This window comes from Otolemur garnettii, unplaced genomic scaffold (genome assembly GCF_000181295.1).
Source record: "Otolemur garnettii isolate 467f Iridium unplaced genomic scaffold, OtoGar3 scaffold00293, whole genome shotgun sequence".
NCBI classification, from domain to species: domain Eukaryota; kingdom Metazoa; phylum Chordata; class Mammalia; order Primates; family Galagidae; genus Otolemur; species Otolemur garnettii.
The window spans coordinates 9,072-21,841 of NW_003852688.1; the positions used below are offsets into that span (position 1 = coordinate 9,072).

At 39.9% G+C, this 12,770-nt stretch overlaps 2 protein-coding genes across 6 annotated transcripts in view; one reads left to right on the forward strand and one right to left on the reverse strand.

Moving 5' to 3' along the window:
• Positions 1-3,037: 3,037 nt before the first annotated feature.
• Positions 3,038-5,357, forward strand: LOC100965607 (coatomer subunit gamma-2-like; the record flags this gene model as incomplete). The annotated part of the gene is made up of 4 exons (XM_003803320.3): positions 3,038-3,209; positions 3,893-4,031; positions 4,249-4,347; positions 4,752-5,357. Coding segments are annotated over 4 exons (541 nt in total), but the record flags the coding sequence as incomplete, so codon positions are not given.
• MEST overlaps positions 5,258-12,770 on the reverse strand; it is a 22,791-nt gene continuing 15,278 nt past the window's right edge. For 2 of the 5 annotated variants that reach the window (XM_003803307.2, XM_003803308.2), the window contains exons 7-12: positions 11,903-11,943; positions 11,307-11,377; positions 10,966-11,067; positions 8,430-8,506; positions 7,502-7,565; positions 5,258-6,577 (exon numbers count right to left, since the gene is read on the reverse strand). In XM_003803307.2, coding sequence (XP_003803355.1) covers positions 6,460-6,577; positions 7,502-7,565; positions 8,430-8,506; positions 10,966-11,067; positions 11,307-11,377; positions 11,903-11,943 — 473 coding nt within the window. In that variant the 3' untranslated portion in view covers positions 5,258-6,459. The remainder of the gene's footprint in view (positions 6,578-7,501; positions 7,566-8,429; positions 8,507-10,965; positions 11,068-11,306; positions 11,378-11,902; positions 11,944-12,770) is intronic. The other 3 variants (XM_003803310.3, XM_003803309.2, XM_003803311.3) reach the window with 3 other exon arrangements.

Here is a 12,770-nt window from a genome sequence, read left to right on the forward strand (position 1 = left end):
ATCTTAATCGTCATTCTTTCACTTTCCATCTCTCTACACAAGAAATGGACGCAGAATTCTTCCCTTCAGATGTACTTCCCTCCTCATAATCTTTACCCATTCCTCACCCAGTAGCAATAATCCATTCTCTGGACAAACTTCTTGTTCATATTCTCTAGTAAGTCAAGCCTAGTATCTCTAAAGTTGCCAGCTGTAGCTTTTTATTAGCATTAATCTTAATCAGTCTATAAACTTTCCTATCAACCAAGACCTTTAATTAGCAATTTCCCTCTAGCTTTAAGAACCAGTCTACTGTTGCCTCCTACTGAAGCAGTCCTTGGTCCTCATCCTTTTTGTGTGTTTCCCATGCAACATGGCCTTACCAAAGTGTGACCAGTTAGACCTCGTATGAGCTGACGAGATTCCCCATTCTAGATCTTTAGGTTATACTTACTCTGCCATAGGCTCTCCACTACACAGTATTCCCTTTCCATTGCTTCCAATTTTTTATTTCTTACTCATGACTTTTGGCTCAGGAATGCTGTCTTATCCTTCCAGATTTCTGTCATTCCTTAGAGACAGCTTTTCATCTGAGTGCAACTTTAATGTTGCCTTTTTTTTCCTACAGAAAAACCTTACCTTTAGTATCCCTCCTGCCAATTGGTTAGCATTCCCATAGATTCAACACTATTTTCTGAGTAGGTATATCCTCATTTTTGGTACTCACTGCTCATCTTATTTTCATCTTCCTTGATTTTCTATATACTAAGCAATACTCATTCCTTCTCAGTTCAGTCCAGACCTACATGGATTGCTGCAGATTAGCCCGTGTACAGATCCTTTCACCTCTTCCTAATCCTTTACTCAATCAACAGACCCTTTTCTTTAATTATTACCCCAACAAAGCTTTCTGGAATCTCCTGCTAACCCCATTTCTTACTTAGTCTCTCCCCTCTGGTTGAGACCTGGTGACTCCCTACCCCATTTCCCACTCTGCCCTTTACCACGTGGTATGTTCTGCACACCTGCCCTGCTCACTTGCCCCTCTCCTGCCTTAGCTGCCTGTTTCTATCTTTTCCTTCTCTGGGTTCCTCTCCTACAAAGGATCTCAGTGGTTGGATGAGAATCTTTAGTCATTCCTCAAAAGACAAGCCTCATTCTGAGAATAGTTTTAATGCAGATCCTCAGGGCATCCTTTCCTTATTCCCTTTGGTATTTGCCTTCCTTCTTGTGGTTCTCTCATCTTTATATCACGACAATGGAGTCAGTATTGTTCTCTTGCCACAGAAAGGCCCCTCTTACCTCCTTTCCTCGACACTCATTCTGTCTTGCAACTGTGATAGATGTTACTACCTATGGTTTTCAAGAATTCCCCTTAGATTACATAACCTCTCATTGTAGCAAACAAACCATTTAGTTAAAATTTTATCTCTAATAACACCATCCCCTATTTACTTCCCTTATCTGTTTCTCTGTATCAGGTACTTACGTAGACATAAGTATCTTTCATGTTTACTTAAAAATAAAATGCAGCCAGCGTGGCCCAGTCTATGATCTGCCAATTATTACTCTTTCTCGCCTAACTCCTGCTTCATCTGAACTAAGCTGGAACTCATATAATCTATGACTTAATGTCTATCCTGTTTTCTTACCTCATCAAGACCTTTTTCTCTACCATAAAAAGAGAAAGACCTTTTTCTTTATCCCATCTCTTAAAAACAAAACAACAACAAAAAAAAACAGGGTGGCACCTGTAGCTCAAGTGGCTAAGGCACCAGCCACATACACCAGAGCTGGTGGGTTTGAATCCAGCCCAGGTCTGCCAAACAATGACAACTACAACCAAAAAATAGCTGGGTGTTGTGGCAGGCGCCTGTGGTCCCAGCTACTTGGGAGGCTGAGGCAAGAGAATCCCTTACACCCAGGAGTTTGGGGTTGCTGTGAGCTGTGATGCCACAGCGCTCTACCCAGGGCGATAGCTTGAGACTGTCTCAAAAAAATAAAACAAAAAAAACCCCACCTCAGCTGAGACCTATTCTAGCATTGTGTTAACTTCACTTTTTTCTGTCTTCTGTCCCCTTCTCCCTGAAGAAAACTTTACCTTAACCAGTCATTCTTTTCCTCAATCCCTTTAAAATAAATTCTGAAGCCTCAATAGGTACATTCTTTCCTATGTGGGTCAACCCACTACTATCTTCTGTTTTCAACATTTTATTCCATCCATCTGCTCTCTGAATTCAGGCCCATTCGTCATAGGATCCCCACCAGTAGCTCAAATTAGGCACATCTTATCTAGCCCTTCAGTCTTGACTGCCTTGGACCTGTTGGAAAAGCATTTGAAATACATTTCACAATTTGTTCCTAAGCGAATTCTCTCCCCGGAACCTATGCATTAGCATACCTCTTACTATTTCCAACTACTCCATGGACTTTCTGGCCTGTTTTCTTTTGCTATGTAGCTTCCTCTGCTTGTCAAAAGATCTTTTCTCTCTTTTGAAAGCCAATTGTTTTATCCTTTCACATTTTTTATGATTTTCCTAGGATATTAATCCTGCACCATCACATAGCACTCTATTAAATATTCACTCCATGTATGTATGGATGGATGGATGGATGTTTAAAGATGAAAGTCTTACTACTTATGTGTCATACATGGTCTTTACATCTCAGTCTAGTCTTTCTTCTCCTTGCCTGTCTCCCAAATAACTTTCTAACTCCTGAATTTCTACTATCTTTGTATCTACAGGCCTTTTCAGGACCATGAATTAGAAACTTTAATGCATTTTTCTTTATCCATGCTTGCCAAATCCCCTCCTTCCAACAGTTTAGAAAATCCTATCTTCTTCATGTAGACTTCTTCCCCCAAATTTTTTTTTTCCCTTCATACCCATACAAAAAAGTTTGCCCATGTTATCTTTTCTGTGCTATTCTAACCCATGGTGTGGAACAGTTTAAAATCATTCTTTGTGAGACTGCCTTTCTGACCCACTTTCAGGCTGCCTTTGAGAACCACAACCCTAAATAGGTGTACATGTTAACTTGAATATGTACAACATAGTGCCAAGCGCAGAAAGCGCCTCCCAAGCAGCGTGCACCGCTCACTGACACAGGTTTTTCTGCTGTCTCCTCCAGCTGCAGGCTCTTTTAGCTGCACCATGAAGTTTACAGTACGGGACTGTGACCCTAATACTGGAGTTCCAGATGAGGATGGGTATGATGATGAGTATGTGGTGAGTCTTCCCAGCACTGCCTGTTTGCAACACTGACTTCTGCCTCAAGAGACCATTTTTCTAGAAACATCTGACACAAACTTACAGGGTTTCTATGCTTAAACAGTTTACAACTGAGGACATGGAGCAATCCTCCTCTCTAATGGGACTGCATCATGCCAGAGAATTGAGATTTCCCACTTCATAATTAAAACTCTCCCCTTTTTTATAATAGGGATAATTAACGAGCTAAAAGTAATTACATGATTTTTATTGAATTTCATTTTATTTAAAATGATTTTTTTTTCTTCAGCGAAAAATTTGGTTTGTTATTAATAAAGCCAGGCCGTAGACTAAAAAGCTTTCACAGAATGAAGGGGAAAACTATAAAAAAATTAATCAGCCTTAGTGAATGCCAAGTACGGAAGATACTGTACAGCAGCCTGCAGTCATTCTGCGGCAAACTGCCTGCTTTGTACCCCAGGGCTACAAATGTTGATCTGAATTTGACTCTTGCCAGATGTCCTATTTTCTTGCTTTTTGAAGACCTACTATATTAGATTGATCCCAACTTATTTTGATGGTAGTTTTTCCTATGCTCCTACAGCAGTATAACACAGAATGATAAAACCTTATTAGTCCCTTTATCTTTGTGCTGTTACAGAAAGGACTTTTCTTCACTAACCCTGCTTGTTACCCACTAGCTAGAAGATCTTGAAGTGACTGTGTCTGACCACATTCAGAAGGTACTGAAGCCTAGCTTTGCTGCTGCCTGGGAAGAAGTTGGAGATACCTTTGAGAAAGAAGAGACCTTTGCCCTCAGTTCTACCAAAACCCTTGAAGGTAAGGATAATTTTGCTATCATTATATTGCCTAATATTTGTTTTAAAATACTTCATAAATCACTTAAAAGGTCAAAACCCTGTCTTCATCATTTAATTCAGTCAACCACTTTTTAGTCCAGTAGCCTCCCTCCATGTGCCACCAGCACATACTGGTGCAGAGACAGATCCCTATGCTTAATTTTTTTAATCTTGTCGAATAAATCTTCTCAACACAGAAGCTGTCAACAACATTATCACTTATCTGGGCATGCAACCATGTGAAAGATCTGATAAAGTACCTGAAAACAAGAATTCCCACTCACTCTATCTGGCAGGTAAGAAACTTCCATTAGATTCCCCTTATATTTTTGTTACAAAATTGAATAGAAAGGCATTACTAGTGTCCTATCACCCCATGATAAGTAACAATTTGAAGCCCAGTCAAAATGAATGATTTGTTTTGCATGCCAATCTTAGGTTATTCTTTTAAGATGTACATTTAGCCTACAACAATTACTGAAACCTCTCCCACAGATAGTGCCACCACCAACCTCTTTTGAGTACCTTCTATGTCCTGGTCTCATAGAAATATTTAAAAAAAAAATTGAGAATTTACATGTAGGATTCAATTCTGACAAATCTCTAGAAAAGCTAAACTAAAAGAAAGGAGATGTATATTTCATTATTCAGAGCTTATTTTAAATTCTTAATATGGTTTTTCTCACTTTTTTCTCCTCAGGTATATACCGAGGTGGCCATGATTTATTGGTGAGGTCCAGGCTGGCCTTAGCAGATGGAGTGACTATGCAGGTGACCGTCAGAAGCAAAGAAAAAACACCTGTAGATGTTATCTTGGCTTCTGTTGGATAATATATTACTGGGCCGGATGAAGCTGAAATACACTTCAGTCAGTGAGCTTTCAGATTAGTGGCATGAATTTCCCAGAATCACATTTTGACTTTGAAGCATTAAACATTTTGGCCCTTAGCCAGCAGATCAAGCAAATATCTGTCCTTGCACATGGGTTGGGTTTTTTTGTTTGTTTTTTTCCTTTCTGTTACACTTGGCCAGCTTTGGTATGATAGTGCAGCTTTGGATGACCTTAAAAATCAAATACTATCCTATACTCTAACTGCTTAACTTCATTACGGTTTTTCTTTAATTTAATGTATATCTGGAAGCTCCTGACAATGTTGGAAAATTTTATCCCAGAGGAGTGGTGGGGGAGGGGAAGCCAGAGTCCACTTTTGTCACAGTTCTTTTTATTAATAGAAAATAAAACACTTATTCCAGTTTCAAAGTTGTTATACTTGAAGATGCTAATAAAAAAACGAATTTAAAATAATCACTTAATCCTGCTATAACTAAGACAATGAAATGCAGCTTAAAAGAAAGTGTTCAGCACCATTGCTCATAGTTCTTTCAAAATTTGTTCTTAAAGTTTCAATAAGTTCCTGTCTGCAAAGTACAGGAATTGCTGAGCTACATGAGAAGGCCTCTCTGGGACAGCCAGTGGGGAGTTAAGCAATCATTATGAAAGAAATCAATGTACATTCAGCATGCTAACTTGGACTACACAATGATCCCCTCCCCTCCACGTTAGCTCAAGAGAGACGTTTCTAAGCACTGAGGTATGAGGAGTCAGACTGTTGTTTGCTTTCAGAATTGGTCTTTCCAACTAACGACAGTCAATCTCTGGCACAGATGCTATTAGTCCTTAATGTCCTGTGATTTTAGGAAATTCGGTAAATAGTTTGGATTTAGTTCAATTCAGGTTTAATAAGGTTCACTACTTTGGCAGAATAAGGGTCTGCTGGTTTAGTATCCTTATAAAATACATATAATGTAGGTAAATCAGTGTTAGAATACTGCAATATTTAAACTAGTATCTATTTTAACAAATGTCTATAATTAGAAGCAGCTGATGAAACTAAATCCAAAGTTATGACAAGGGAGCCTCACTCTCACTTGAAGCTGTGTTGCTTAGAGAACTTTGAAAGAGCTTGTGCCCTTAAAGCCATTCAAGGAGAGGTAAGGCAGCCCCTTCTCATTTTTTACTTTAGGATTCCAGTTGGGGCCAGGCCAGAAATTAGCATTTCTAAATGTTTTGGAAAAGTCCAAAGAAGTGTTAAAAAGTCTTTTATGCAAAGGAATTTCTGTCCTTTTCCATCAGTGAGTAGTAGAATTTCCTAATAACACAAAGACAATGTTAAGTCCATCCACTTTTGATCGATGTCAGAGGAATGCGAGGTGGACTATTATGTTAACCCTTAGTCGGAGCTCCTGCTGGCTTTTTCCTATATACTGTTCACTAACGTGAGCAAAGTGGACTTCTTTGAGAAAATAGTGTTTGATAGCCAGGACCTCTTTGGGGCATTTCTTCCTAAGTGGAAACACAACAGATAAAGGGAATGGGGAGGTAATACAGGGAAGCTACTCTTTCCAGCTCAGAAGGAGTTGATGAAGCCCATATATGCATTCAAGAAGCCCATGGGATCCTCTAGCTGTGGGTAGTGGCTAATGTGGTCATCCAGAATCGACACTGTGGACCGCGGCAGCGTTTTCCTAGTGGAAGAGAACAGCATGTAGGTGAACTTGAGGCTATAGGGAGGGGGGGAATGTAAGCCAGTGGGAAGCCCCAGTAAATGCCCCTGCAGACTTATCACACTAAAAGGAACCAGCAAAGAGCTGATGTACCTTCTACTTTCCAACTGTATCTTAGGCAGATAAAACTTGCCAGTTCCACTTATACAGACTACTTTTTAAATGTTCATTACCCAACTGACAACAACTTAAAAATATAACACTTTCTCAACAATTATCAAAGCAGGATGACTTCTAGCTTCTTAGAGAAGCACCATTAACAAGTGGATCTTAGCAACTCACTGCCCAAACAAAGATAACAAAGGATCTACCTTAATCCCAGGAAGAGATGAGAGGTATTTTGTTTAAAATTATATGAAAGCTATTTACTACTAGGTTGTGTCCACTGGGCCATAGGAAGGTATGGAACATTTTTATGTGACATACTCAAAGTTTCACATTCCAACACCTTCTAAGCAAAGAACCTAGCAAGAATAACAACCTATGAGGTACTTTTCCACAGTGAACTCTTCTCAGTCTCTCCTTGCAGTCTGCTCAGTTTAGGCCAGTGAACTGGCTTCATAGTCACACTACAACAAACATCTCTTAAGATATATCCAGTTTCATTCTTTGGCTCACATGATGGCTTTCTTACCTGTGCGACAACTAGGAACATGTAGTAGCCATACAGTGGAAACAGGCTGTGTAAATCAAGAGAATGTATAACTGAGCTACTTGATCTTCCAGTCTGTATTGAGAATACGTCTCCTCAACTCATCTTTCTGTGTTATGTTTCCTGGATGAATAGCCAGTGAGGTCATTGGCTACAGCCAACAGCCCTCAGCAGGTAATTCTGTTTACCACTGTCAAGAGGAGATACCAACAACAAAGACCTCCGAGACTCACCTGTATAACTCCAAAAACTCTGGATAGGGATTTACAGGATCCAACGGCCCATAGATAAAATGAACTAGGAAAGAAAAAGAGGAATGATTACTGATAGAGGTCTCACATCCAACCCTAAAATTACCTCCTTTCCAAAAAAGATTTTACGTAAATAAAACTTTTTATGATAGAAAATCTAGCTTCTTTTATTAGGCAAGCCATGAAGAACTGTTGGGAACAAGCCAGTCAGTTCATTTGGAAGGAACATTTTCTCCTGTAAGTAGCCATTTGGCCTCTCCTCTAGCTCTTCTGTGCCCTAGGCTGAAAAGAGTACATCCCACTTTCAACTTTCTCTGTCCATAAAGCCAGAATACTGTCATTCTTTAAGTCTCTCTAATCAACCTTTGACATTTGAAATCAGTCAGTAATTTCCTGGACACTAACTACTAAGTGTTAAACACTGTACTAATTTCTTTTCTAAATCTCTAAGAATGTAGAGTCAAATGAGCACAAACCACCTACAGCCTCTTGGTTAGTAATGCAAACAACTAACAACTGAGCATTGAACGTAGCAGTCACTGACAGTGCACACCCCAGAAGCTGGCAATATCAACTACCAGGGCAATGTCTCCGGCGACCCCTTTTATGTACTTCACTTTACAAGTACATCACAAGGTCCACCACATGTTGCAGAATTACCAGCAAAAGAGAGGATGCTACAGTTAAATTGGGATTTGAGATAAAAGTGAATTGTTTTGGTATTAAGTATTGTCCCAAATATTGCACAACACATTTAAATACTGAAAAAGTATGTGTTCTTTATGTAAAATTCAAATTTGATTTAAATGCATTTCTTTGGTAACCTTAATTAGTGATAGTAAGAGCTGCAATTATTTTAACCCTATAGTCCTTCAGTTTTCCTATCAAGAAATCATATAAAAATACTCACTGGGAATAGATACAGAGGCAAGAGCTCCCACCCAGCGTCTTTTAAACTTCTTCCTCTGATTGATGTACTGTAAGAGACTATAGGAGAGATAAGTCAGCAGGAGCAGAACAAGGAACCCTTATTATAAGAAGCCCAACAAAGTATGTTTTCCCAATCCAGAAGCAACCTGACATTCCTGAGAATCATCCACTTAATTTATCCATTTCTGTTAATCTCTAGAACAGTGACTTTTCAAATGGTGTTCCATGAGAAGTTCTTAGGTGTGCCACAAAAATTTTTAAAGATCATTAATTTTTATTTTTTTTTTTTTTTGCAGTTTTTGGCCTGGGCTGGGTTTGAACCCACCACCTCCAGCATATGGGGCCAGTGCCCTACGCCTTTGAGCCAGAGGTGCCACCCAAGATCATTAATTAATTTTTTTGAAAGAAGTTCAAAATATACAAGTATATTCTTATTTTTACTTTTTTTTTTTTTTTGGAGCAACATAATTTCATGTGCCGTGGAAGTTAAACTATAGGTTCAACTATGCTATGAGATAAACAAATTTGAAAAACACTGCTCTAGAGTCACCAACAATGTAGTGATCATGCCTACTATTGATGTAAGATTCATGGTACTATGTGTTTATTAAGCAGGAAATGAGGTCTAGGCAGGTGAAAAGTCAGTTTGGATCATGAGACTATAAAGCCCAGGTATGGCCGGGCTCAGTGGCTCACTCTGTAATCCTAGCACTCTGGGAGGTTTAGGTGGGTGGATTGCTTGAGCTCCTAAGAGATTGAGACTTGTCTAAGCAAGAGTGAGATCTCATCTCTACTAAACATAGAAAAAAAAAAATTAGCTAGGTATTGTGCCAGGGCCCCTGTAGTCCCAGCTACTTAGGAGGCTGAGGCAAGAGGATCCCTTGAACCCAAGAGTTTGAGATTGCTATGAGCTATGACACCATGGCACTCTACCCAGGGTAACAAAGTGAGACTGTCTCAAAAATAAATAAAGCCTGGGTCTGCAGTTCTAATTTTGGCTCCAGCACTGCCTCTGACTAAAACATATAACACATCTTTTCCTCAGTTTCCTTGTTCAGCTTTTTTTTTTTAATAGACAGAGTCTTGCTATGATGGCCAGGCTGAAGTACAGTGGCTAGTCATAGGCTTGATCATAGCTGACTGCGGCCTCAAACTCAAGCAAGCCTCCCACCTTAGCCTCCTTTCCCAGGAGCTAGGACTACAGATATATACCAGGTCCATCTTTCTTGTTTTTAAAACAAGAAGATTGAAGTACATGATCTCTATGTTGACATATATCTAAAATCTGGAATTTACAAGTTCATAAATATAAAACTTCATCAGACCAGATAAAATAGGGATGATTTTCTCTTTCTAGGGTGTGGGATGTCATAGCCACATTGTAGAACTCAGAATTCTTATATTCTAATTGTTCTGCCTGGCAAGTCTAGGGACAGTTATTATTGTGAACTGCAAATATTACCTCTTAGAAACACTATTTACTTTTTGAAAAGGAAAATATAATTTTTTTTTTTTTTTGAGACAGAGTCTCACTATGGCACCCTTGGTAGAGTGCTATGACGTCACAGCTCACAGCAACCTCCAACTCTTGGGCTTAAGTGATTCTCTTGCCTCAGCCTCCCAAGCAAGTGGGACTACAGGCACCTGCCCCAACGCCCAGCTATTTTTTGGTTGCAGTTGTCATTGCTGTTTAGCTGGTCCAAGCTGGATTCAAACCCACCAGCCTTGGTGTATGTGGCTGATGCTGCAACTACTGTGTTATGGGCGCCACGCCCCCACCAAAATGGGGTCTCACTTTTGCATAGGCTAGTCTTGAACTTGGGAGCTCAAGCAATCCACCCGCCTTGGCCTCCCAGAGTGCTAAGATTACAGGCATGAGCCACCGTGCTGGGCCCTATAAGAGAATTTTTAAAACAGTCTTATTCTTTGATTTTTCAATTTTAAAAGGAATCATCAGGGTTAGGGTTGAGAAGAAGGAATGGCTCCCTCTAACACACAATTCCAGCAAAGCCATCAATTGAAACACTGAATGCTGTGCTGACCCAGCTGACAAAACAAGTCTTATTTCAAGAAGTTACAAGTATCACACCATCTCTAGATCCCTGTGAAAGTAGCTACCTTCTCATTTGAAGGAAGGCATGGGAATTCTCCGCATAAGACAGGTCTCTGCCATCTCAGTCCTGTTAACTATACTTTGAAGCAAGTTAATATTAACAAAAAGCCCAAAGAAGAATTTGCCAAAACCATTCACCAGTTATGAACGCAACTAGCAATAGAATTTAAAACTGTTTACCTAAACATTTTGAGCCACTTGGGTTAGGCTCAGGGCTCACTCTACTCAATTTCTTTCTTCTTAGAAAGTCCAGACCATGACTGTTTTTGGTTTGCCTCATAGGTCATACATAACCAACCTTCCTGTGACAGGAACCAAGCCAGCAAGAAACAGAACAAACAATCCTGCACTCCCCTCTCCAAAAAAGCTTCTCTGGAAACCAAAGCAAAGGATAATTTCTTACCTGTCAATGACTAAGTTCCCATCATTGTTGCGGATCCCTGCCCACATGTCCCACAGCTCGCTCTCAGAGGGCCGAGTGTATGGCCCAAAGACTGGGGTGAGTCTGAAACAGTCCAAAAGGCAGGAAGATAAGCATGAGAACTCAAAATGTTAATTGTGACTGGAACCTCAGAGGGCATGCACTCTGACCCTTATCTGATACGTCATACATTAATCCCTTCTACTATTTCCCTGGCAAGTGGCCAACACCTTAGCTTTAAATACCAAGGATATGGTTCAGAATTATAATGGCAACAGCTTTTTACTATATTTATGGTTTCCAGACCATAGTCAATGACTCACCCTCGAGAAAATACAAAGAAGTTCATCAGCCGTGTGAGGATTGGTGACAGCACACCTCCATCTTTGAGTAGCTATAGGGGAGTAAGTGGAAGGAAAGATCAAGAATCCAGAGAAAGAAGACAACTCACCAGGACAATGGATTTTATCAGACTAAAAAGGAAATGGGGCCAAATCTCTTGCTACTGAAAGGTTTGGTAGTTTGTTTTCTGTTTGGTCTACCCACATTCTTCTCTTCTGGAAAGCAAATCTGTTTTCACTTAAGATTACATTGCTACACTTCACTAAATCCCTAAGATGTTAATTCTGATATATTCAAGTTTAGACTAGGATCCAAATTTATTCAAACACCATTCTCATGACACAAATCTCTCCATAGTCATATTTCTCAAAATATCCTATTCTTGTAAATAGTTTTAGATTTTATGTAGGGGCCACTTCCTCTGCTTTATTTGCCTAAGAAGGGAGAAAACAACTTTATTAATATAAATTCACAGAGAAGGCAGTTTTAACTATGGCCCACTACCTCTTGTGGGTCCCAGCATTATTTAGTCATCATAAATCTTAAAACTAAAGATTTACTCAGTTAAGTCACCAACCTTTTGGAGAAGAAGAGGACGGTGAGTCTCAGGAAAAATACCTGTCAAAGAAAAGACTTAGTCATTTACCTACAACTTTAGGTCAAAGGCAAGCAATCTCATTATCAGAGTCTATCCACCTATTCACTGTCACCTTTAGGGCTTCTATTGCCAAAGCAGGATTATACATAAAAACTTAATACTGTCACTGAACTACTAGCTCTCCAGGGAATTCTGTGTTTGGTCTAATTACATACCCAGAATTACCTTCCCTATTTTAAAGGTAGAGAAATGGGAGAAATAATTTATAGTCATCCTTAAGGCTGACAACTAAGCTCTGCCTCCCCCTTAGCATTTCCTTCCACTGCTCAGAGCACAAATGTTAATGATTTGGGCTACAAGAAAAAGAGGTTTTTCAGTCCTAAAAAAACCCTAGTTTTTCCTTTCCATTTCCCACCAGATTCAATTGAAGAGGTATGAGCACAGCTATTAAAGGGGCAGACTTCTTTCCCCATCTGATCTTAAGGCAGTGGTTCTCAACCTTCCTCATGTGGTGGCTCTTTAATACAGTTCCTGTGGGTCGTGACCCACAGGTTGAGAACTGCTGTCTTTTAACGCATTCAGGGTATGTTTGGGGAGTCATGGATTTATAAAGTGGCTGTCCAAAAGGTCTCATCAGGGGTTCACTAATTTCTACCTGAAACTTCGCATGCCATCAGTTAGGAGTTTAGGAATCTAATACCTTGAAGCCCTCACTTAATGTTGCCAATAGCTTCTTAGAAATGGACTTCAAGGCTCGGCGCCTATAGCTCAACCGGCTAAGGCGCCAGCCACGTACACCTAAGGTGGCGGGTTCGAATCCCCAGCCCGGACCCGCCAAACAACAATG